At 50.3% G+C, this 25891-nt stretch overlaps 1 protein-coding gene across 1 annotated transcript in view; it reads right to left on the bottom strand.

The window, feature by feature from the left end:
* Window positions 1-3015: 3015 nt before the first annotated feature.
* The window catches only part of EFCAB8 (EF-hand calcium binding domain 8), a 50689-nt gene continuing 27813 nt past the window's right edge, over window positions 3016-25891 (bottom strand). Inside the window, exons 14-27 of the mRNA XM_020902512.2 lie at window positions 24228-24365; window positions 22773-22886; window positions 21420-21647; window positions 19929-19999; window positions 18688-18892; window positions 17636-17848; window positions 16571-16705; window positions 14195-14416; window positions 13515-13652; window positions 10569-10737; window positions 6890-7022; window positions 5104-5308; window positions 4921-5019; window positions 3016-3670 (exon numbers count right to left, since the gene is read on the bottom strand). Of these exons, the coding sequence (XP_020758171.2) occupies window positions 3404-3670; window positions 4921-5019; window positions 5104-5308; window positions 6890-7022; window positions 10569-10737; window positions 13515-13652; window positions 14195-14416; window positions 16571-16705; window positions 17636-17848; window positions 18688-18892; window positions 19929-19999; window positions 21420-21647; window positions 22773-22886; window positions 24228-24365 (2337 nt within the window). The 3' untranslated portion in view covers window positions 3016-3403. The remainder of the gene's footprint in view (window positions 3671-4920; window positions 5020-5103; window positions 5309-6889; window positions 7023-10568; window positions 10738-13514; window positions 13653-14194; window positions 14417-16570; window positions 16706-17635; window positions 17849-18687; window positions 18893-19928; window positions 20000-21419; window positions 21648-22772; window positions 22887-24227; window positions 24366-25891) is intronic.

Below are 25891 nucleotides of genomic sequence, written 5' to 3'. Positions count from 1 at the left end.
AGCTTTGACTAGACAGAGCTTTGTCAGCAAAGTGATGTCTCTGCTTTTTAATATGCTGTCTAAGTTTGTCACAGCTTTTCTTCCAAGGAGCAAGCGTCTTTCAATTTCATGGCTGCAGTCACCATCCACAGTGATTTTGGAGCCCAAGAAAATAAAGTCTGTCACTCTTTGCATTTTTTCCCCATCTATTTGCCATGATGGACCCCTAGAGGGACCCAGAGCCATCCAAGGCCCACAACAGAGGCCTGCTCTGGTCAGAAGGGGCTTGGCTCTGGGGCAGCATCCTGCAGGAGGACAAAGCGGCCTCGTGGCCCACCCCCACGCCCCACACCCGTTCCAGGCCCACAGTGCACAAGGCTGGCTGCCCTCCTGCCACCGGGCCCACCCACTAGACTGGAGCAGAGGAGTGGGCAGCCAGCCAGGCTGGGAGTTAGCTCTCTGCGGTGACCAAGACAGAACCGGAGGTACAGAGGGCCAAATCACCCCCCACGGCCCCCAGAGTGGCGCCTCCAGTAAGCCTAGCTCAAGCCCCAGGATTTTCATTAATCCTACTAATCCCTAAACGCCAGGCCAGATAGGGCAGGGCCTCCCTTCTGCAAGGCTCAGAGCTCCCTGAACCAGTGATGAGGCAAAATCCTGGCCCTGCCCCTGCTCTGAGCTCCCTCACCCTGCCACCTGGACAGAGTCGCCTTCTTAGCCTCAATTTCCCGATATGCACCCAGGAGATGCTGCTACTCACCTCCTCCTGGAGGCCAGAGTGAACCGAGGCCCCCAGATCCTGGCGTGGAAGGCCCTTGTCAATTGTGATGATGGCTATGAGCCCTTCACACAAAGTGGGGGAAATATTACAGCCTTTACTTCTTCAAACCAGAGCCATCTCTGAGGCCGCACACATCTCGGCCAGTAGGAAGCCCTACAGTGATCACAGTGGTTTCTCAGGCCACTTTCACCCTCCCAGGGCTCTGGGGGTGACTCATCCCTACAGAGGAGAGGTTGAGACTGCTGGTCACCATGTGTCATGGTTAAGGTCAGGGAGTCTAAACTGGAACACCCCTATCCACCCCTCTTCTCCATCATGGGGCCTACAGGCTTATGGGAAGCTCTAGGTAGCCTGGAAGGCTAGCCCAGACTCTGGGGTCCTAGGACCCCCTCCATCCTGGATGTGTGGACACCACCTGGTCCTGCCTCTCACTGTGGTAAAGAGCCTCCTGCTCTGTTCAGTTCTCAGACACTAGCCCTGGGGCAGTTCCCTGGGGCTGGGCTCCAGGAGGGCTCTGTCCCCAACACTCAGCCCCAAGCCCTTTGTGTCCCTCAGCTTTGGCAGTGGGTCTGGGAGTCAGAAAGGGGAGGAAAGGGAGGCCTCGTTCACCCCCCAGAGCTCAGAATAGCAGACCTCCCGGCGACTGCTCCTTCCTTAACCTGCCAGTTTGTCTGCCATCAATGCTACCAACCCATCATGTGGCCAAGTGAGGACATCCCCTCCAGAAGATCCCTCTGTGACAGGAAGGAAGGTCTCAGATGACCCTTCAAAAGAGCACAGATGCATCAGGCAACATCCTAGGATACCTGAGACCTGGGCTTTGCAAGGGAGGGGAGAAATAAAAATGACCCTCATCAGCACCCTTCATGGAGGGCTTGCCCTGCTGGGTCTGTAGATGGGAACTCACTAGACCTCTCCCTGTCCTCTTCTCCCAGCAGCCCCACGAAAGAGGTGCAGCTTTGGGAAACAAGAGGGATGTGGCCTGCACGTGGTCACGCAGCTCTAGAGTTGCAGGGCAGGAATTCCGGCCTGGCTATCTAGCTCTGCAGTCACTGTGACAGGGTGTCCAGGAAAGGAAGGGCTGGTGATAGGGGTCTGCGGTGGGCATTAGGCCTCTCCTGTGGCCCCTGTGAGAAGCTGGGGGAACACGGTCTGGCATCCGCACTGCCTCCCCCCTCATCACCTTCCTGGACAGAACTGGGCCAGAGCAGGAAGTAAACGTGGATGCCACCCAAGGAAGGATGTTCTAACAGTCCCCAATGCCACAAGGACTGAGCTCCCTGTCCCAGGAGGCAAGCCAGGTGGGATGGAGTTGAGAGACCAGGATTGAGAGACCTGGATTCTCTGGATTCTCTGACCAGGCTTTAGAGGTGTCTCCTTCCTCCTCCACTTTGAGAGGTCTTCAACCCTAGACTATCTATCAAGTGTCACCCACTGAGAACACTGTCTTTTATTTTAATCTTTTAAATCACCCGGAGGGCCTGCCTAGCTTTCCAGACGGGACTGGAAGAGATTTAGTCCTGGCACATGGTCACCCAGCCTGTGTGGGGCGAGAACACAAAGGCACCCAGGAGAGAGAAGCCGGGCTCAAGTGTGCTCTGGCCTGGGTGCAGATCCCACTCTGGCTTCTATGCTGGATGCCCCTGGGCAAGTTACTTCCCCTCTCTGAGCCTCTGTTCCCTTCTGTAAAATGAGGAGAAGATGACTACCTCCCTGGGAGTTCAGTAGGACTTGCCGTGTACAGGGGCCTCAGGACAAAAATCAGCCGAGTTGAGCAAGACACTCTCCCCCACAGTCTACTCTGCACATCAGCACCCCCCACTTTCACCTCCTGATCATCCCCCTCGCCCTCTGACCAGCTCCACCATCACTGCTTAGAGCAGCCTCCTCTCAGCTCCACGTCAATCCCACCACGTCACGCTCTGGCTCCAGCCCTTACAATGGCTCCCATCTCACTCAGTGTCACTCCAGATGCCGTTTCCTGGTCTTCAAGGTCCCACCTGCCTGGCTGACCTCCTCTCCTCGGCTGTTTCCCCCTCCCCCACTCACTCACACCACCCACCACCGCACCCCCAGGGCTTGTGAAGCCCCTGCCCCAGGCTTCGGCCTGTCACTTGCCAGACAGCCACACCAGGTGTCCTGAGAGGAGGGACTCTCCTCCCCACGTCCCCTTGCCTAGGGGAGCATGACCCCGAATCAGAGAAAGAGCCTGGTGCCTAAGGGGCAAGAGACACACAGCCCAATCCCAAGGCCGGTGGGACTTCAACATCTGAGAACATTTATTTTCCTCTCCAGTACTCTGGCAAAGAAGGTTGCCTTCACCAGATGGCAGAGTGGGGAGAGCCAGGGCGAGGTCTGTACCCTCTAGGCCTGGCAAAGGGTAAGCCAGGGACAGACAGGACCTCATGAGCCTGGTGGCCCTGCTGGCGGACTGGAGAGAGGATGGGCCACCTCACAGCCTGATGTAGGAGGACGGAAGGTGGGCCTTCAGAGGCCTGGAGAGCAGCCTGAGGGAGGGGCCGGGGGGCAGGGAGGTCACCGGTCTCTGCAGGACGTGCCGGGATACCTGGGACAGATCCGCGGGGGAGGACAGGGTGCGGGGGCAGACGGGGGCTGCAATAAAGATTGGGAGGGCTGGGACCATTAGGACGGGGCCAGGCCGGATGCCAGGAGCTTGGAGCCCGAGGCTGACAGCGAGGCTAAGGAGGGAGAGGAGGCCGTGGTGGTGGGCGGGCTGGCCGGGTGCTCAGGTGCGATCTCCCTGTAGGGACCCAGGTCCTTCTGGATGCGCTGGGTCACCAGGAGGGTGAGCCAGCTCTGCTGGTCCAGGACTTTTTGCGTCTTGAAGGCAGGGTTCTGGGTGGATGCCAGCTCATTGAAGTGCAGGCTCTGGTATATCTGAGGTGAGATCTGCAGGGAACAGATCAGGGGACCATGGGGAACAGCACGGACCAAGAGCAGGGTTCCCAGGGAGGATGGACTCCGGGGACATCCTGTGAGAGAGGAGCCATCCCCAGAGTTGCACGCCTGTCGCTGATGACCTGGGAGGGACAGGGAGGCCTGGAATGCTGCAGTCCATGAGGCCACAAAGACTAGGACATGACTTAGCGACTGAACAACACTAGTGATGACCACACTCGGCCGAGCAGTGAGCCCCCTGGGCACCAGGCCCAGCCCCCAGCCCTCCTCTTGGTGCTGCCAACAGTCTTGTGAGGTCAGTGCTGGACCGTCCCCATCTTATAGTGAGGCCTTGAGCTGGACCCTGAGAGGGGCTCGAATGTAAGGAACTCTCCAGACCTGCCCCCACCTCTCCCGACAGCACTCGCCATGATGTGCTGGGAGGCCGGTCTCCAGGAAAGGGCAAGGAAGCCAAGTTCCCTTTTGGCACTGACCCCTCCCCAGCCTGGGGCCAGGGGGTTGCCTTTGAGTCCACACCCCAGAGGATGGGAGCTCCCCTGAGGAGGAGAGAGAGGTTGGGAGAGGCTGGGATCTGCCCAAGCAAGAGGCAGGATGGGACTCCAGGCTGTTTCTTTCCAAAGTCCCTGGTCCCTTTCTCTCCCCAAGCACAGGCCTGTTCCACTCCCGCTGTCTCTTGCTGACTGTGTGCCTAGCACTGTGAGGCCCGGTGTCTGCTCCAGAATGGTACCCAGTGTGGAGACACGAGCAGTGAACCCAACTCTGCAACCGCATGGACTGCAGCCCACCAGGCTCCTCTGTCCATGGGATTTTCCAGGTGAGAATGCTGGAGTGGGTTGCCATTTCCTTCTCCAGGGGATCTTCCTGACCCAGAGATTGAACTGGGGTCTCCTGGACTTCAGGCAGTTTCTTTACCAACTGAGCTACAAGGGAAGCCCAACAAACAAGCAGACTCTGGGAAGTTCTTTGAAGGTGATCAACAGGTTTCAGGTCCACAAACAACCTCCTCCCATAGGCTCAATGAGGTTTGTCCTCAAGGACAAAAACTGTGCCCATGGCCTCAGGCAGGGCCTTGGCAAACAACCCAGCCAGACCGGCTTCATCCCAGAGCTGCCTATGGCCCAGAATCCTGTTAAGGAAAGGTACGCCCCTCACCCCCACTGGAGGGCCATGTGGGCATGATGGAGGTGGGTCCCCCAGCCTCTAGGCCCAGCATCTCAGGGAGGAACCCCACCCTGACTCACCTGGTGCTTCATCCAGCCGTACTGCACGTTGGTAAACAGGAGTCCGGGGCTCCGCGACCTCTCCTTGGGCTTGTATGCTGCTCCCAGGACTTTGCTCTCCTGCAGGGGTCCCAGGCAAGGGTGAAGGCTCGGGGCTGAGGGTTGAGGGCTTCCCTACCCACTCAGTACCCCACCCAGCCTCACCTGCTTGCCCTTGGATTCCCACTTGCACCAGGTATCCTCAATGTCCTCTGGGGAGCGCTTTCCAGTCCATGGGGACGTCGGGGTTATCTTTTGCAGCCTGGCCCAGGCTTTAGCCTCCGTGTCTGCCTTCCCATTCAGGAGATCCAAGAGGACTACCTGCTCCCGCCGCTGGTACATCAGGGCCTCAGCAAGATCTCGCTCTTCCCTGATGTGAGGGGATTTCCGTCACAAGATGCCCTCTGTACCACATGATGGGACATCCCTCCCCAGGCGGGTTTCTCCTTTCTGGGCTGAATCCTCTCCAACCTTCTCATCCCTCCCCTGAGGCTGTATAGCCCAGGGCCCATCAGTGGGCAAGGGTGCAGTTAACACTAACAAAGCCCTGCTTATCCTGGCCTCCAACAAGTCCTGCGACACCTCCTACCACCCGACATCCTCTTCTATGGAGGCCTGACACCCCATCTAGATTTCCCCTGGGCCTCCCCTTGCAGAACACCTAAACCTCCTCTCCCTGCAAGGGGAACCTTGCCTCTGTCTTGTTGATATATCCTGACAGGACTGTGAAAGCCTAAGCCTTGATAGGAGCATAGGAGCCACAGGGACTCTACGGTGCCTGACTAACTCTTACTTACATGTCCAAATCCAACTCCAAAATCTCTATTCTATGAAGCCTTCCTTACTTGCTCTACCCAGTCGGGTGATTATCCTCTGAGCCAAGCCTGTCTTAATAGTCCTATTGTTCACCACATAGAACTGTAGCCATGAGTTACGTATTCATCTCCCTCAGTGGACTGGGAGTTCTCTGAGGAAGGACCTATGTCTGGATAGTTTTGGATGTCCAGAACCTAGCACAACCTGGCAGTCAGCAGGACTTCAATAAATATTTTTTGAATGACCCAAAGCTATGGTTTTTCCAGTAGTCATGTACAGATGTGAGAGTTGGACCATCTCTCAGAAGGCTGAGTGCCAAAGAATTGATGCTTTCAAACTATGGTGCTGGAGAAGACTCTTGAGAGTCCCTTGGATGCAAGGAGATCAAACCAGTTAATCCTAAAGGAAATCAGTCCTGACTATTCATTGGAAGGACTAATACTGAAGTTCAAGCTCCAATATTTTGGCCACCTGATGCAAAGAGCTGACTTGTTGGAAAAGACCCTGATGCTGGGAAAGATGGAGGGCAGGAGGAGAAGGGGGTGACAGAGGATGAGATGGTTGGATGGTATCACTGACTCAATGGACATGAGTTTGAGCAAACTCTGGAAGATAGTGAAGCACTGGGAAGCCTGGTGTGCTGCAGTCCATGGGGTCGCAAAGAGTTGGACATGGCTTAGCACCTGAACAACAAAAAATTTATCTGAGATTTGGTCAGGAATAAGAATAGAGCTCAGGTGGAGGAGGAACCTGTAGAGGAAAGAACATGTAGCAAGCAACCTGCCTCCCCCGACTCAGAGAAATAACACACATGTCAAGACCAGAACCCTGGGCTCTCCCACCAGGGGCCTCCAGAGCCTGATTCTGGAGCAGGGTCCCCATCTAAGGACTTGGGGTTTTATATTTTCTGGTTTTCACTGCTCAATCTCACAGCTGATCTGGGCTAAAACAGAGCCTTGGGCTCTGAGGCCACAGCCACCACCTGTAGAGTCAAGTTACCCACAATTCCCATGCCTGTGACATTCTGAAGGCCCTACCTAAATATGCCCAGTACTACCCTACAAGGGAGGCCTCCTGGAATCCAGACCAGAGTTGACCAGTTGACCAATGACCAATGATCATTGTGAAAACTCACTGCAGCTCTAGATGGAAAGTCTTCTCACTGAGGCCAAAGAAGTCACCCTCCTTCTTTAATCTTTCATTTAGTTCGCCATCAGTCATCATTGGGGTATCCTGCAGCCTTTTCCAAACACTCAGGCCAAATGTCCCTGTGATTTAACCAGACCCAGTTCAGTAGCAAAGACTGGCCAGCCCCTCCCTCCTCTAAACACTCTGTCCCTCACCATCCACCCTTAAGAGGCAGCCAGCAATCCCTTATTCCTGGCCTGCACCTGACTCTGCCCAACATATCCCAGGCATTATGCTAGCTACTTGGCAAATATCTGGAGGAGTCAGACCCTAACCCTAGGATATACTTGGAGTTCAGGCCTAAAGCATCCTGCCACACATATAGGCTAAGATGGAGAGGGTGCTACGGCAATGACTGAATAGTCCCCAGACAGGCTTTAACTGGCTCACATATAAAATGGCAATGGTACAAGACTGTCAGGCATCTATCAATCACCTATCAGATGTGAAATTAGGAATGGGTCTGTGGAGGATCAGAGCTGGAGTAGAAAGTAGGTAGTAAGAATAGAGAAATATGAGTCCTACTTCTGGGCGGGGTATAGTGAGTTGTAGGCCATTTTCATGCTTCAGAATTCTTTTTAATTAAGAAAAACAAAACAGATGTGTTACAAAGTCATATTTTTACAAATCACTGGAGAAAAATAAGATATCACCTCACACCAATCAGAATGGCCATCATCAAAAAGAACACAGATAATGACTGTTGGTGAGGATCTGGAACAAAAGGAACCCATGTACACTATTTGTGGGAATGTAAATGAGTGCAGCCACTGTGAGAAACAGCATGAGGGTTTCTCAAAAACTAAAAATAGGACCACCATACAATCCAACAACTCTACTCCTGGGTATACATCCAAAAATATATTCAAAAAGATACACACAGCCCAATGCTCATAGCAGCTTTATTTATAATTGCCAAGATATGGAAGCAACCTAAGAAGATGTGGTATGTATATCAATATATATAATGGAAAGCTACTCAGTCATAAAGAAAAAACAAAATTTCACCATTTGCGGCAACAAGAATGGACCTTGAAGGCTATATGCTAAGTGAAATAAGTCAGTCAGTCAAAGACAAACATGTCACTTATAAGTATAAAAAATATAACAGATTAATGAATATAATAAAAAAGAAGCAGACTCACAGATTCAGAGAACAGACTAGTGATTACCAGAGGGGAGGTACAAACTACAGGGCATGAGACAGGCTCAAGGACGTACGCTGCCCAACACAGGGAATTCCGCCAATATTTTGTAATAACTGTAAATGGAAAGTAACCTTTAAAAACTGTATTTTAAAAAAATCACTGGGGAGCTATAGAAGCAAAGAAGACTAGACAAACCAAAATTACAGAAAAGAAAGAGTCCTTCCCAGAAGAACTAAAATTGGGAACTGCTTTCTTCTCTGGGAGCATTTTTCTGAGTATGGGCACATGGTGAGTGAGAATCAGGTTCTGTTTAGCAGAAGAAAGATACCTGAAGACAGGGAAACCAGCAGAGTTTCTAAGAGCCAATCTGGCTGGCATGACAGATTAAGTCTAGTGGAGTCCCAAAGGCACGGTTGTTTTCCCTACAGGAGAGCTCAGAGAATATGACTCAGTCATAAAAAAAGAGAAATCCTGCCATTTGTGACAACATGGGTGACTCTAGAAAGTACTGTGTTAAGTAAAATAAGTTAAAGAAGACAAATGCCTCTTGATCTCATTTATATAATCTAAAAACCAAAACAAACAAATGAAACAAACAAAAACAGACTTAGAGATACATAGGACAAATGAGCAGTTGCCGCATGGAAAGAAGATTGGGGCCTGCGGTTGCTTAAATTCTGGAGGTTGGGCTAGAAAGACAGAATAAGCTCACTAGGAGTCAAGAGTCTCACTGAAGGAAGACGCCAACAACAAACACAACAGGCTTTACCCTGAAATCAACTGAACACAGAAGTAAACTAGGGCTCCTGAAGCTGCAGCCCAGCCCCAACACAGCTCACTTCCTAACTGCATTGAGACAAGAAGCGCTACGCAGAGGAAAGAGCAGCGCATTGGAGGAAAATCATGCCAGCTTCAGTCTTTACAATTTCTTTTCTACACTGTTCAGGACAGTTCAGCTTGATTTGGGTTGGGTTTTGGTTTGGTTTGGTTTCACTGGAGTTTTTCTATACATGACATGTGAAAAGGCAGGAAAATATAACCAATAATCAAAAGAATAAATAGGCAATAGAATCAGACTCACAGATAATTCAGACATTGGAGTTAATAGGTAAATACTTTAAAACAACTACTGTAAAAATGTTAAATAAAATAAAGGAAAATATCAACAGAATGGAGGAAAAGAAGCAGAATTTCAACCACTAATCGAAATTTGTAGAGAAAAACCAAATGAGTGTTCTAGAACTAAAAAATACAGTATCTGGATGGATTTAATAGCAGGCTACATACAGGAGACAAGTTTAATGAGCTGGAAGGCAGATCAGTAGAAAATATCCAAACTGGAATGCAGAGATAGGGGGGAAAAAATGGAAAGAACAGAAGAGAATGAGAGACATGGGGCAACCATAAAATATATAACTGATCAATAAATACATAAATCGATGTTCAACCTCTCATCAGGGATTCAAATTAAAACCACAATAAAATGCCACTACATATTCACCAAAGTGGCTAAAATTTAATGCAATGACAATACCGAGTGTTTACAAAATTATGAGACAGTAAGAGTTGCTGTATGCAGCTGGTGAAAGACTGAAAACTGGTAAGCACTTTGAAAGATAATTTAGCAGTATCTACTGAGACTGAATGTGTATACTCTGTGGTTCAGCAATTCCATTATATCTAACAGAAATGCATACACTTGTTCAAAAATACAAAAAACCTGTATGAGGGTGTTCATAGCAGTGTTTGTTTTTAATAGCCTGAAATAGCCCTAATGCCCGCCAACAGTAGCACAGATAGATAAAGTATGATATCAACAACAGAATACCACTCAGCAGTAAGAATGAATGAGCGACTACAGTCAATGAATGGCTGAAGGGCACAAATATATGGTGTTTGAGAGAAAGAAGCCAGACACAAAGGAGAAACTGTCAAATGATTCCATTTAGACAAAGTTCAAAGCCAGGGTAACATAAGCTTTGGATTTAGGAATCAGAACAGTGGTTACTTTTGGAAAGGAGTAGGTAGAGACAGTGGAGGTCAGGAGGTAAGGGAAGCCCTGAGTGCTGGTGATGTTCTGTTTCTTGATACAATGGTGGTTATATGGCTATATGTTTACTTCCTGAAAATTTACTAAGCTGAGAACACTTCTGGTTTGTGTCCTTTTCATTACATATGTTATACCTCAAGAATTAAGTTTATTTTTAAAAAGATACTGGAATGTACCTTATCAGATATATGATCTGATATGCAAAGGCAAATAGTGTTGCGCAGATGAGTGAATGAGCAGATGGACAGACTGCTGAATGGACAATTGGACAGAATCACACCTTGTGATACTACTTGAGGAAAGACAGCTACTGTAGTCTGAAACTCCCACCCCATGGGATATGAGGTTTATGCCAGCTTGTGTTCTAACAGGGTCAGGGCCAGGAAGGGCCATGGGGCATGACTGAGCTTCAGCAGGACCCTCCGTACCAATGGCGTCACCAGAGAGTTTCCAAGCCTTGACATCCCGGTCCTGGCCAGCACTGATAACCAGCTGGAGGCTGTCCACATATAGGATGTCTGCCACACTATCCAAATGGGCCTTCCAGGTATTCAGAAGCTGGGGTGGAATCAGGGAAATGGTCTGGCCGGCCTCAACCTACAGGGGACAGGGCAAGAGAATTAATTAAACTCCCAAGACACTGGCTCATCAGAGGGCGCCCAGGACTGGAGGTAGCAGAGGTTTCTGGAAGGAGCTGAGACATGGGCCAGGGTTCTAGTTCTAGATACACCGCCACATGAAGTTTCTGATGACGTCAGGTAAATCCAAGCATTTCTCTGGCCCTCACTGGTCCCTTCAGTAAAATCATTAAAAACAAACAAAAAAATTGCATATTGTTGTATTGCTTGCCAGCTTCCTGTGTACAGGTTATTTCATTTGAGCATCAGAATAACCTTATGGGATGTGTATGAGTCTCACCACTGCAGAGCGGAGAGAAGTGAGAGTCAGAAACACTCAGTAACCAGTCCAGAACCACACAGCCAGAGAGTGATGGGGCTAGACAAGAACCCAGGTCTTTTTTTCAAGCTATTTAGTTGGGCATCAGGCATGGAATAGGGTGAGAAATGGAGTGCTATATCACATTGCACTATGAAAGAATAAAATCTTACTTAATTGGAAAACGAGTGTTAATATCCAAGACTATTTCCAAATAAAACAGAAAAATTGATGCTTTTGAACTGTGGTGTTGGAAACTTGAGAGTCCCTTGGACTGCAAGGAGATCTAACCAGTCCATACTAAAGCAGATGAGTCCTGGGTGTTCATTGGAAGGACTGATGCTAAAGCTGAAACTCCAATACTTTGGCCACCTCATGCGAAGAGTTGACTCATTGGAAAAGACCCTGATGCTGGGAGGGATTGGAGGCAGGAGGAGGAGGGGACGACAGAGGATGGGATTGCTGGATGGTATCACCGACTCAATGGACATGAGTTTGAGTAAACTCCGGGAGTTGGTGATAGACAGGGAAGCCTGGAGTGCTGCGATTCATGGCTTTGCAAAGAGTCGGACACGACTGAGCGACTGGACTGAACTGAACTGAACTGAACGAAGGAGGACATGTTTTATCATACTCAAGTACTTTACGTCACAGTAATAAAAACTAGACAGTGGAAGACAATATCTCAGAAACCAACCCACATATATATTTAAAACATTGATAAATGACAAGAATGGTAGGAAATTGGTGGTAATAGAGAACAGGATTCAATCAACAGTGTTGGAATTCCTGATAAACTAAGTAGTGAAACTTAAATCATTGCCTTATAAGTAAACACTAGAAGGGTTGAAGAATCCTTTTTAATGAAACCATAAAACATTGAAGAGAAAGAATGAGTAACTATTATCTCTGAATTATTATCTCTGATAAGACAGTGATAAGCAACAGGAAATATCACAATGGGAAGAAAAATTGACCACCAAAAAATATGTTGTAATTTAAAACTCATCATAAATTAAAAGGCAAATGACAAACTGGGGGGAGGATTGTAATACATATGACAGGCAATGAGCTAATATCTTTTAATATATTTTAAGATGATTGTACATCATTTATAAAATATGGTCACCACAAAAGAAATATGGACCAAGGACATGAAGAGGTAATTCACAAAATACATATAGCCAATAAAATAAGGGCAGATATCAATATAAGGAAAAATATTTTCATAAAATCAAAAGAAACTATTTATATCTAAAAATCAGCTAAAAGGTTTTTTTTTTTTACTTTCAGCATTTATTTATTGAATGCCTTATATATCTATCAGGGGGCACTCACTCAGATAAACACTGTTAATGATAAAAACTCTATGCTGTCAAGGATAAAGCAAAACAAACTAATAAAGTGAAAACCTATATAAACTTTCTGGAATGCAATATGGCAGCACACATTAAAGGCCTTAGATTTATGTTCTTTTACATACTGCTTCCTTGGGATAAATTACCAGATGTGTAGATAAACAACTACAAATAAGGATTTATTAAAAAAAAGAATATTTGCCCTATCGTTTCTATAGCTTTTAAACACAGTTTTATTGAAATACAATTCACCTACAACTTATCTATTTAAAGTGCTGGCTTCAGTGGCTTTTCATATATTCAGAATTGCGACCATCAACATAACCAATTTTAGATGGTTTATCACCAGTTGACCTATATTCTTGCCAATATTTGGCATTGCCTGTCCTTTCAGTTTTAGTCATTCTGGTAGATATGTAGTGATATCACCTTTTGGTTTTAATTTGCATTTTCCTGACAACTAAGGAAAAAGTGCTCAAATTCACTAGTCATCAGGGAAATATCAAGTGATTTTTGAACTATGTAGATGCATTATTTGGGCTTCCTAAGGTGGCCTTATTGGTAAAGAACCCGCCAGGAGACATAAGACACGTGGGTTTGATCCCTGAGTTGAGAAGATCCCCTGCAGGAGGGCATGGCAACCTAGTCCAGTACTGTTGCCCAAAGAATCCCACGGACAGAGAAGCCTGACAGGCTACACCCATAGAGTCACAAAGACTGGGACACAACTGAAGTGATTTACCACACATGCAAATGCATTACCTACTCAAGAAAATACATAAATATTTTCATTATTTTTTAAAGGAATTGCAAAGATCAAAGCCCATGGAAGATATGCATATGTATACATATGCATACATGTGTATACATGCGTGCATACATGTATATATGCACATGACTATTTGGTGTGCGCATACTTATGTTTCACTGGTTAACAGTGACTTCTGGTGAGTAGAAAACCTTTTCCACACCAATCAGACAACCTTGAACAGAAAAACATGAAAGACTCAGAATCTCAGTGTGGGACTCTGGTGGGGCTCAGAGGCACTTTTCTCGGCAATTGCCCAATAATCATCCTACCTTTTTCTCCTCCAGGGGACTGTAGTTTGGGAGGCTGACCTGAATCCGTTCAGAAATTAAGAACCGAAACTTGTTGATATCACTAGGATGGTTCGTCTGCCTGTCAGAATGTGTGCAGTAATCCTTGATGTCCCAGATCTAGGCACAAAGCGTGGATTAGTAGCCCAACACTCCTTAACCCCCAACACCTCCTCGCTCTGAGGGTCCCTCCCAGACCATTTCTCTTCACCTCAGGGAGCTGGTTCTTACTCACACCCCTGAGGGGACCACAGCATCTTCTAGGCCAGACCTTTAGCTAGCATACAGGGAGAGTGTGACCGACCCAAGGACGGGACAGTCACACCTCACATCACCACAAAACACAAAATCAGCTGCTGAGACAGCTGATCACAGATCAGATGCACAGCTGGGGGTGAGGGAGTAGCAGGAAGAGAATTCTAAAGCACAGGACCATAGGAAGGCTTCTGGGCAGGGGGCCTCCTGACCAAGCCCTCCCTCACTTCCCTGGGCCCACAAGGGCAGGAGGGGACTCTGAGGTAACCCAACCCACCACCCACTGCGTCACAAGTGAAACAAGTGCCCAGAGGGCGTAGGGACTAGGCAAGGACCACAGATGGCAAAGAGGTGGCCAGAGCTTGGCTCATGCCAGCCCCTCGATCCCAACGCCAGTTCTTCCTCACCTTGATGCATCCTTTGCAATCCCCTGTAACAAGAATCCAGTCATTCTGATCCGTGGCCATGGCACCCACAACCACGTCCGCCTTGTCTACAACATCCACAGGGAACTTGCCCAGCAGGCCTCCGCTCCCGTGGACGGACCAGGCATAGATGTGACCGTCCATGCAGCTGCTCAGCAGGGCCGCCGAGTGAGGCAGGCGGGGCCTGGTCTGTAAGAAGATTATCTGTGCGAGAGAGGGGAACCCGCTCAGGGATGCTGCAGGCCGGAGCTCCCCTGTGGCACAGTGCGGAGACGCCGGGGCAGGGAGCCACACCCGCCTGGTCGCCCAGTGAGAACAGTGATGCAATACCACCTTACCTACCTAGTTGGTGACCAGGAACTTTTGGCCAGATTATGAGCTCCCCAAGGACTGGGATTTGTATCTTTTTTGTTCACGACTTTATCCCATACAACACTGCCTGACACATCATAATAGATTGATGAATGGTTACCAAATGAAGACATACAAGTTTGATTTGTCCAAAGGCGCAAACAAGATTTTCTAAAGACCTGTACTCAACTCAGAATGATGTAGAAAACAAACTCATTCCCCTTGATATATTTGTACAGTGAAATGCCAGGGTTCTATCCCTAGTCCAGGAAGATTATACATGCCACGGAGCAACTCAGCCCATGTGCCACAACTACTAAGCCCGCGCTCTAGTCCCCATGAGTCGTAACTACTGAAGCCGCGTGCCCTAGCGCCCATGCTGTGCAATAAGAGAAGCCAACGCAATGAGAAGCCTGTGCACCTCAGCAAAGAGTAGCCTCTGCTCACCGCATCTAGAGAAAGGCCTGTGCACAGAGCAACCAAAAATAAAACTAATTACCTAATTTAAAAAAAAGTTAAAACCTCAGTGTGACACCATGAAGGCTGATGAGGTGAAAATATTTCCAAGACACAACAGGCAAAGGATTCATTTCCAGAACATATAGACCGCTCCAAGAAATTAACACAAAAAAGAATGGAAAAGGATATGAATATACATTTATTCCACTGAAGAAATGCAAATGTCTAACAAATTAACAAAAACGTCAACATCACAAATAACCAAAGGAATATCAAAAGACAATGCTTTTTGTAAAGTAATTAGCCTCCAACTAATAAAAATAAATGGAAAAAAAATAAAATCAATGTAACTTCCAAAAAAAAAACAAACAAACAACAACAAAAGACAATGCTATTTTCCACCTACCAGACTGGCAGAAATGAAGACAAGGATGATGTCTAGAACTGGCTTAGTGTGAGGACAAATGCAGATTCATGTACTATTAAAGAAATGGAAATTTAAGAAAATAATTTTTTAACCTAATAAAGGGATACTGCTACTGCTGTCACTTCAGTCATGTCCGACTCTGTGCGACCCCATCCCTGGAATTAAGCGGAATCCAAATTACTAATGAGAAAACATATCTATAATATAGTATAGTTAAATTTAAAAAGCAAATACACATAGCTATATAATTTAACATCACTCCCCTTAAAAAAAAAAAGACAAAGCTAAACCAGCCTGTTAGCAGTGATTGTGACTACTGCTGTTGGGGGATGAGATGGAGTACACAGTGAGAAACACGGACCTTTTATTTTTTGCTTTACACATATTTCTATTTTTTTTAACCAATACTACTTTTTTAAGTTTTGGAGGGTTTTTTTAAGCCATTTTTTTAAAACAGAGGAGAGCACATTCAGAACCTGAAGGAGAGAAGGTCCAGCCACTGGTGGCTCTCTGCTCCATTCCACAGGACCCAGTCCCACAGGACACTGCTCCCCTGTTCTTGAGTCCCAGAAGCTGGGCCGTGGAGCAGTCCTGCTGCAACTTACAGCTATTAATTACATTCTCACTGGGCTCATGGTAGGAACCTAGGAGGCCCATATAGAATTACCCTATTATTTCAGATTAAACCTGGAAGGGGCCTTAGAGGTCACCTTACCCAGGGTTGACAGCAAACGGAGATGTGTCCAAGCTCAGAAAGGAGGAAGGTACAGGAGGAGGAAGAACAGAGATAACCCGGTCCGCACTCACGTGTCACGCAAAATTCAGCAGGGCATTTCACCAGTGGGTTCTGAAAATGCCACATCTCCTACTTCCCAGTCCAGCCCCCTTACCAGGAAGGAACACTGCTCCCCTCCCTAGACAGCCCCCCAACACTGGGGACACCCCTCAAATGGCAGCCCCATTGCCAAGATCCTGAGCACTGCCATCATCTCCAACAGGCCTCTCCAGGTCCTGGGAGAATGAGGCTGGGCCCGCAGACCCCCAGGTGCCACATCTCCAGTCTGCAACCCAACTGCCCAGCCCCTGGCTCACAACCCAGCCCCTGCCTGAGCATGACCAACCTTCTCCACCGATGCATTGGACTGCAGCAACATCTTCTTCTGGAAGTCTGCTTTTTTCCTTTCAACCTCTTTGAGAGTTAAGTATCTGCCAAGGGATAATCTTGACTGACTGAGGCTGTTAGCACTGAGAGGTTTCTGGAAAAAAAATAAATGGACCTCTCAGTTCAGCTTGAGACAATCTTTGGGGAACAGAGACAGAGGCAAATGCTGAAAGAGTGGACACCCCACCCCAAAAGATACAGCTGGGTGTCCAAAGGATCCTGGGCATAAAGACACTCCGACACTGGAGAAGCTCTGGTTTAAGTTACCGGCAGCGTTGCTCTCTGGGCAGAGAGCACAGTTGGCTTTGGGGAAGCCCCCTCCTTCATCCTGGGAAAGACACTGTGGCTAGAGGTGAGGATCAAGGGGTGTGTATGTAGTTATGCAACCCTGACACTTCAAGGATGGTCTGAGAGCCTCAGAGTGACAGGTGTGCATGTATCCAGCAGGTCGTGTGGGTTGAGGTGCAGACTGCCCTGTGCCTCACAAGCCCTCTGGGTCTGCCCATCTCCCTGGAATGGGAATCAGACTGCAGGTACCGAGACAATCTGACTGGTCCCTTAAGCCCCTCACTGGAGATCACGGTTTTCATGGCTAAGGGTCAGAGGCCAATGCATGTTGGGTCAGCAGGAGAGAATAGCTGACCCCTGCTCCTCCTTCCAACTCCCCCACTCCAAAACAGGGCTGTCAGACAAGCCTGAGAAGGTTAACCTGGGGCAGAGGCCAGGACTCAGAGAAGGAGGGAAGTAGTGGCTGCCTCTGGGCTTCAGACCCCCACAGCTCGTTCTCTGGGGCAGGGGGCATGGTGGCTCATCTCTGCCTGGGTGATGAGAGCCCAAGGACAGAAAAAGGCTTTAACCTCAGCTGTACCCTTGACCCTGAGCCTGCGGACACTAGGTCTGTACTGGCCGTGCTCCTAGAAGAGACTGGGCCCAGGCCCGAGGCAGCCATGGGCCTAAACGGAAGGGACCCCACCCGGGCCTGGCCAAGGCGCCTCTTCGGATGGTGGGGACACAGGGCAGCTACCTTCAAGGGCACTGGCTTTGCCGGCTCCTTGTCTCTGGGGTGTCTCATCACTGGAGGCGCTGACATCAGGTTCCGCCGCGGGTTGGCGTCTACTGTGGCCTTCGTGCTGAGGCCCGGGGGCTGCGGGTGCGGTTTGTAAGCCCACTTCTCCTGCTCGACGCAGGGCTTGCTGGGCCTGTGGCTATCGAACACACAGTCGTCCACATCCTTCACCTGTGCATGGGAGGGAGCCCCGTGAGGCGCTGCTGCGTCCTGGATGGAAGGGAGGCCTCCCTGCCCAATGCCAACACCACGGGGCCCTCCGGGTGCATTGGACTTGCTTCCCAGAAACCCTGTACTGTTAATGGTATTGAACCAGAGCTTAGAAGCCTGTCCCCGGGGCACCCACAGGCAGGGGACAGTGCCCATGAAGGACTCAGTCTCCGCATCTGTAAGTGGACAGTGCTTTCCAAGTATTTTTGAAGTAGTTTTTAGTCTGAAGGGAAACTCCAAAGTGTAAAATAGACAAAAAGCTGAAGCATTCTGGAGAAGCTGCTGTAATAGCCTCCAAGTCTCTCTCCACAAGTTTGGAAAACTACTGGACAGGGTGACCCTGAAGGCCCCTTCCAGCTTTAATCTGCAAAGATACAGTCATTCAGAGACCGTGGGGGCTTCCCATGTCCTACCAAGAGCCCAGTGAGCCCAGAGCAATAATCTGCAGTAGCGATGGGTCAGTGTGAGCCACCTTCAAGGAGACAGTAATCTCCTCGGAAGAATAGGACTAGAGCCACAAGGCTCTGGAGTCAGACAGCCTGGATTTGGATCTATTACTTGATGGCTGTGTGACCTCAGGAGAGATACTTAACCTCTCTGTGCCTGTTTCCTCATCTGTCAAGTGAGGATAATTATAAAAACTACCACCTACCTCCCTAGCTCCCAAACTCCTTCAGAACAAGTCACTATCACTCCCTTCCAACTCCCAGGGTGTCCCTGACCCACCCCCCCAGCCCTACATGGTTCTGGCCCACAGCTGAGAGAGCGCGAAGAGAACAGCATGCTTCTGCTGACCCTACCCTCTTGGGCAGCAAGGGCAAGGGGCTCTGAGAGGCGTTGAAATTGAGGATGGGCCTGAAGGTGCTGATGTTCCAGAACAGGATGTCCCCATTGTAGGAGGAGGTGGCGATGAACTGGTTCTGGTACTTGGCCATGCTCAGAACATCCTCCGTGTGGAAGGTCTGCCAGTGGTAGCATAAGAGCACCGGCTTGATCTTGTGGAACCTGCACATGTGCCCGGAGGCAGGAGGGTGGAGCACTCAGCTTTATTGGTAGCCTGGGAGAAGAACATCTAAGTCTCTAGGATCCCAAGCACTGACCCAGAGGAGGACCCCTCCAGGGGAGGTGTAGAGCAGAGTTGGAGCTCTGCCCTGCTGACCGCATTAACTGAGCATCTGCTATGTGCCTGCTGTAAGGGTCTGGTCCTAGGGGCTTCACATACATTAGTCTTACGGATTCGCTCCATTCTGACACCTGAGTAAGACCTCAGGCTGAAAGAAGGGGAAACCATGACTCTAGAAAGGCTCTCTGAAGAGGATGGGACCCTACACTTGCTACTCCTCTGCCTATAATGTCGCTCCTGTCCCCAGCCCCTCACTGCTTCACTAAGACCTCTCTTGCTCACTCTTCAGATCCCACTCCATCCATGTCACCTCGGATGACTCTTTTCTGATGGCCCCTGACACTAGATCAGGTTTCGTCCCCTCCCCATAGAAGTCTGTATTTTTTTTTTCATAGCACTGAGCAGACTATCATTATAAATTAAGTTATTTGATTAGTGTCTGAGTTCCAGGAGGATGGAGACTTCATGTTCTTGCTTATATCTATTCCTAGCACCTAGTACAAAGCCTATTGGCCTCATGGAGTGATAAATAAGTGGATAGATGAGAGGACGAAGCAGTAAACCTCACCCGGCACTAACTTCCTGCTTGGTGTTCCAACCGCCAGCAAAGTTAGGGATGGAGGAACCCATCTTTAGTAAAGAGAGAAGGGTCAGCTGCCCTCACCTCCCACATGCACCCTGGCTGGTGGTGGTGATTTCCTCGCTCAGTCGTGTCCAACTCTTTGCAACCCTATGGACTGTAGCCCGCCAGGCTCCTCTGTCCATGGAATTCTCCAGGCGAGACTACTGGAGTGGGTTGCCTTTTCCTTCTCCAGAAGATCTTCCCATCCAAGGGATCGAATTCAGGTCTCCTACATTGCAGGCAGATTCTTTACTGTCTGAGCCAAATCAGGGAAGCCCTGCGCCCTGGCTACTCACGTGTAATAAGTGATTCTCTTACTCCATCCAGTCGTGTAGAACACTTTGTTCATGTGGACAATCCCACTAATCTATTGAAGAGGAAAGGAAACAGAACTCTAAGGTACCTTAGAGAAAATGGCCCCAGGCTCCAAGTGTCTTCCTAACCAAACCAAGCAAGAAATCCAAATTCTCCATGATGCTGAGACTTTCCCTAGCAGTGAAACCACCATATTTTTTTTCAGAGTGCTCTCACATCCCGTTACCCATGTGATGGACTTGGAGGTGGCAGGTTGGGCAAGTGTCCATGTCCATCTTATAGGGGACAGGAGGGAAGCCAAGGTCAAGCCTGGCTAAGGTCACACAACTGAGTCATAGGATCCGGAAAGTGAAAGTGAAGTCACTCAGTCGTGTCCAGCTCTTTGCAGCCCCATGGACTGTAGCCCACCAGACTCCTCCAGCCATGGAATTTTCCAGGCAAGAGTACTAGAGTGGGTTGCCATTTCCTTCTCCAGTGGATCTTCCCGACCAGGGGATCGAACACGGGTCTCCCGCATTGCAGGCAGATGCTTTACCGTCTGAGCCACCAGGGAATAGGATTTGGACCAGCCCCTAATCCCTGGCTTCTTGGCCAAGTGCTCCTTCTGAGTTTCTTAAAGAACTGTGTCACAAGCTTGTAATAGGCTCAAGTCCCAAAGAGGAACTGCTGGTTTTGCACTTTGCCACACACAGAGACCTTCCTCACCACCCTGGCGGGCATTTCCCAAACAGGGGTATGGGTGGCTCTGAATCACATGACCCCACTGCCAACAATGCCACCTAAAGCCCTAAGATGCAGGGTGCCTGTGTGCTCGGTTGCTCGGTCATGTCTCTTTCCGACACCACGGACCGCAGCCCACCAGGCTCCTCTGTCCGTGAAATTCCCCAAGCAAAAACACCAGAGCAGTTTGCCATTTTCTATTTCAGGGGATCTTCCTGACCCAGGGATCGAACCCACTGACCCAGGACCTCCTGAGTCTCCTGCATTGGCAGGTGGATTCCTTACCACTGAGCCACCTGGGAAAATCCTCCCAAGATATAAGATGAGTAGTGCTAACACACTAAAAGAGCAAGAGTAGCTGACATCTGAAGAACGTCTGTGGAGGAGAGGCCCTATTATCTATCTTCATTTTATTTAAGATTTTTTTTTATGTGGACCATTTTTTGTCTTTATTGAATTTGTTACCATACTGTTTCTGTTTCATGTCTTGGTTTTTTTGACCTCAAGGCATGTGGGATCTTGGCTCCCCCACCAAGGACCAAAGCCCCTCCCCCTGCAATGGAAGGTGAAGTCTTAACCACTGGACCTTCAGGGAAGTCTCAACTATCTTCATTTCATGCACAAAGGCTCAGGAAGGCACAATGCCAGGGAGTCTGTGTGCACAGCCTTTCGGGGAGACATGAAAATAGCACGTGCTGGGGTCACAGGAGCTGTGAGGGGCCCCCCGGCCCCAGCTGATGGGCCAGACTGACCTCTAACTGGTCCGCGTTGGGGAAGGTCAGCAGGCATTCGCCAACACTGTAGTTCCACATCTTCACGGTGCCGTCACGCAGGCCCGTGAGCAGGCACCCCTCTGACTCATCCAGGGACATGGCGGTCAGCTCCACTTGCTGGTCCCCCGTCACTGAGAACTCCATCAGCCTCCTGCCCGTCACGACCTCCCACACACTCACCATGCCGCTCAGACAGCCGCTTACCACCTGCGGGGGAGCACACAGCCGGGGTCCTGGGGAGGGGAAGGCCCCCACTCCCAAGGGCAGCCGCCAGCTGGCATGACTGCTGGGAGCCCGGCCACCACTCAATGTGCTGAGAAGACAGGCACTCTGGGCCCTCCTGCTGCAGGACAACCCTCTCTTGAAAACAGGCCTTCCTCTGCCCTGTGCAAACTGGCATGGTTCTTTTAGAAGGAACCGCTCTGGTGAAATCCCCTTTAACTCTGAAATGGAATTTATCAGAGTCTTTCCAGAGAAAATCATATCTAATCCAGAAAAGACACTTACTAAAAAAGCATTAACAATGGAGGATAGGAAAAAAACAACAGGAAATACACTGACGACTCCCTAAGCAGGGAAATGTTGGGTAAAGATAGGTCACCCCACTTGAACCAACATCACGACTGTGATGATGACTAACCTTCCCATTGAGAACATCTAGAAAAGCTGGACAAGGGGGATTTTTTTTTTTAACTGTCTAAGGGCATTGAGGAGCCCTAAGGTATGAGGAGAGGTGGTGCCAGGAGCCAGAACGAGAGGAAAACCCAAAGAGGTAAGCGCTGGCCTCCCACTGCCAAGGCCACATTGCAGCCGACAGAGCCACCCTACCCAGAGCCCGGGCCAGGAAATGGGTACCAGTGGGAGGGGGCAGAGGGCCTAGGAGCCCTTCCTGTCCCCACGTGTCAGAATCTACACGCTCAGTTGCTCTGCCCAATGCAGAGATCTCTGCTCAGGACCACAGCCTGGGCCTCCCTCCCCCTTCCATAACAAAGTCGAACCACTGTTTCCCTGGAAATGACCTCCAGGAGCAACACCCACCCCAGGATCCTCAAAGAGCAGCCCACACCCTGTGTCCCATCACACACAATGGAAAGAAGGCTGCCCATCCAGAACTGACCTGGGGTGGCAGCCAGGGGCACACAGGCTCAGAGGAGTTTGGTGACCCAAAGTCCACTTGGTGGTGCTCCGGTCTTCCCCAGGGCGACCCCGGTGCAAGACGGCTGCTTGCCGACCTCCCACTGCTCCGTACCACCACGCACGCTCTCAGAGCGCTGCCCCAGCCCACCCCCGGTGCCTGCTGCCAGCCCTGGAGACGGGCTGCTGCCCGCTGACCTGCTTGAAAACCTTGCTGTAGAGAACAGCGCACAGGGGCGTGCTGTAGGTCGTGGTCTTCTCCTCTGCTCTCCCAGGCCCGTGTGTCTCCAGGTACCCTTTCAGGATTCCAATCTGCAGGGGCAGAGGGGCAGACGGCTGGGCAGGCAGAAGGGCCCTCTGTCAGTGACTGGCCCCAGGGAGAAACTTCCAGTAAACCAAGACACCAAGACATCCTCAAGTGCATGCAGGCTTGCGGATACCTCACCCCAACTCCAAGCCCCCACTTCCTGAGATCAGAGCTTCCAAACCCTAGAGCTCCTACAACCCCAAAGCCCAAGTCCAAGGTCCCTTTAATAACTTCTGAAAAGCACAAGGCCTCGATCTGGTGTCCCCTCATCCAGGAAGCCTTCCCTGACTGCCTTAGCCTCCAACCAGGCTCAGGATCCTTTCTCTGTGCTCCATGAAGCACCCAGCCCACATCTACATCATAATGCACAGCATTTTCTATTAAAATTATCTGTTATGCTACTCCCCCATGAGTTCATTGAGGGATGGGCCAGTGCCTAATTAATATACTCTCTGCTTTGAAATGGACTTCAAAGGTCTGTTGAATTCAACAAGCGCTGACAGCTGTCCTGACACTCAGCAGAGGGGAAGGAACCCACCCACTCCCTTCTCAGGACACCTGCCATCTGGGGGAGTCAGCCAAGGGCACAAGGACACTGTGTGTCACCTGCCAACAGAGGGAAGAAGAGCCATGTAGAGCTACCAATTCCTCTCAACCACAGATGACACCCTCGTCTCCCTTTCTGGGACGAACCTCTTCTACTGGCTGCCAAGCATCCCTGTAGCCCCCTAACCTCCATCTGGTCACAGCCCTCCCCAACCAGCACCCTGGACAGTCAGCCCCTTGTGCTTCTCCCAGGCTGCCCCGTCCTGAGGGGTTCAGGGCAGACCTCACATGGGCACCAGCTAAGTCATGGCTCACAGACAGGCTTCACGGTAGGTCCCTCCAGGTTCTCGCCTTCAGAGGGACTGCTCGGGTGTGGGTGTGGGCCCTGCCCTCCTGGGGTTCATGATTTGGCAGGAAAGACAGTCATGTAACCCTGACAGTCATAAGGGCTGTGATGGAGGGCAGGCAAGGGAGCTTGGAGTGAAGGCTTCTAACCTGGCCTGGGGGTCAAGGTGGGCTTCCAGAAGGAGAGACTGGAGGAGACAAAGGTCAAGAGATCAGCAAGAGCAACATAGAGGGTGACTGCTGGGGGTCTAGAAATGGCCCTCCAGGAAATCGCAGGGGACAGCGCTTTGAGGGCCAGGCCACGGAGCCCAGCGGCTTTGTCCTCATGACATAAAGCAGTCTCGGTCAGGTCAGGATGTGACCACCCCTCGGTGTCCCGTGGGTCAGAGACCATGGCCGTGGCCCCCCCCCTCCTTGTGCAGCCACGGCCCACCTCCCTCCCGCACAGCACTCACTGAATAGGTGCTGCAGATGAGCGAGCTGTCCTCTCTGTGGAAGTAGATGCTGGTGATGGGGCAATGTCCCAGGGCAAAATGCTTCCCGCAGAAGGACTGAAGGCATTGGTAGTCTTGCATGTCCCACACACGAATATTCTGGGGGTGGGAAATCGGCAGGGAGGTCAAGAGTGGGTCCCCAGGGATGTGGCTGGCCCAAGGCCTGGAGGTGCTCCTGGGAGCACAGCCACCGTGCTAAGTCACTGCCACAGACCACAAGCCTATGACAGAGACACCGTGCATGTGTGCTTAGTCACTCAGTTATGTCTGTCTCTCTGCGACCCCACGGACTGTAGCCTGCCAGGCTCCTCCGTCCATTGGGTATCCCCGGCAAGAATACTGGAGTGGATTGCCTTGCCTTCCTCTATGGGATCTTCCTTATCTAGGGATCAAACCCGCATCCCTTACATCTCCTGCATTGGCAGGCGGGTTCTTTACCACTAGCTCCACCTGGGAAGCCCAGAGACATCGTTCAGTTCAGGTTCAGTTCAGTCGCTCAGTTCAGTTGCTCAGTCATGTCCGACTCTTTGCAACCCCATGGACTGCAGCACGCCAGTCTTCCCTGTCCACCACCAACTCCCGAAGTTTACTCAAACTCATGTCCATTGAGTCAGTGATGCCATCCAACCATCTCATCCTCTGTCATCCCCTTCTCCTCCTGCCTTCAATCATTCCCAGCATCAGGGTCTCTTCAAATGAGTCAGTTCTTTGCATCAGGTGGCCAAAGTATTGGAGTTTCAGCTTCAGAATCAGTTCTTGCTTATGGTCAAATGAAGAAGCTGAGCAATACACACTACTCCCAGTTTCCTCCTCCCAAGGTGTCTATCCTGCTTGAGCACCTGCTGCTCATCAGCTGAGGATGGAGCCCTCACCAGGCCTCCCGTGCCCCAACCCCAGACACTCAGCTCCGACCCCGGCCTCCCTCCAGTAAAGCCAGGCGGGGCACAGACAGAACTGCCAACATAGGGGCCCAAAAGGCCAGCCTGTCCCCCTGGGTTCCTCCCAGGTTGAGGAAGTGTCCCCAGAGGGGCCTGTGGAAGTCCCTGCAGAACACTCCTCACCTGGGGGCATCGGCAGCAAGCTGGATAGGGCAGAGGCTTGAACCCACAGACCCCATCCACATCCTGGCTCTGCTCATCACTGACCGTGAGTGTCTGTTTCTGTTTCCCCACCCCTCCAGCCTCAGAGTCTTCATCAGAGGTGACGATGCCCAGCTCCCAGCACTGCCAGCAGCATTCCAGACAATAACAAGTGTGGGGTGTGCTGGGGAGCATGTCCTGGTGACCCAAGGGCCCTGCCTGCTCCTGATCTACCGAGTCCCAGAAGACACAACCTTGTCCCCTGCAGGAAGACACCTGCGACTGTTGATGTGCAATCCCCAGTAGGTGGGGAGAGACCCTGAACCCATAGTTCAGAGGAGCAGAGTAAGACCTGAGCAGAGGATCTCAGGCATTTGAAAAAGGTCCAGTCTGGCCCTGACAGCCAGGGGAGCCAAGAGAGGTCACTGGGAGAGCTAGCTGAGGGCAGCAAGTCTGGGTCTGGGGGAGGGGAAAGGCTCACCTGTGTTGTACACCTACTATGTGCCAGTCAGGCCACTGCTCCTTTACCACCTGCCCTCCTCTAAA

The sequence above is a fragment of the Odocoileus virginianus genome, chromosome 9, assembly GCF_023699985.2.
Source record: "Odocoileus virginianus isolate 20LAN1187 ecotype Illinois chromosome 9, Ovbor_1.2, whole genome shotgun sequence".
In the NCBI taxonomy this organism is placed as follows: domain Eukaryota; kingdom Metazoa; phylum Chordata; class Mammalia; order Artiodactyla; family Cervidae; genus Odocoileus; species Odocoileus virginianus.
This window is presented reverse-complemented; position numbering and strand designations above follow the sequence as displayed.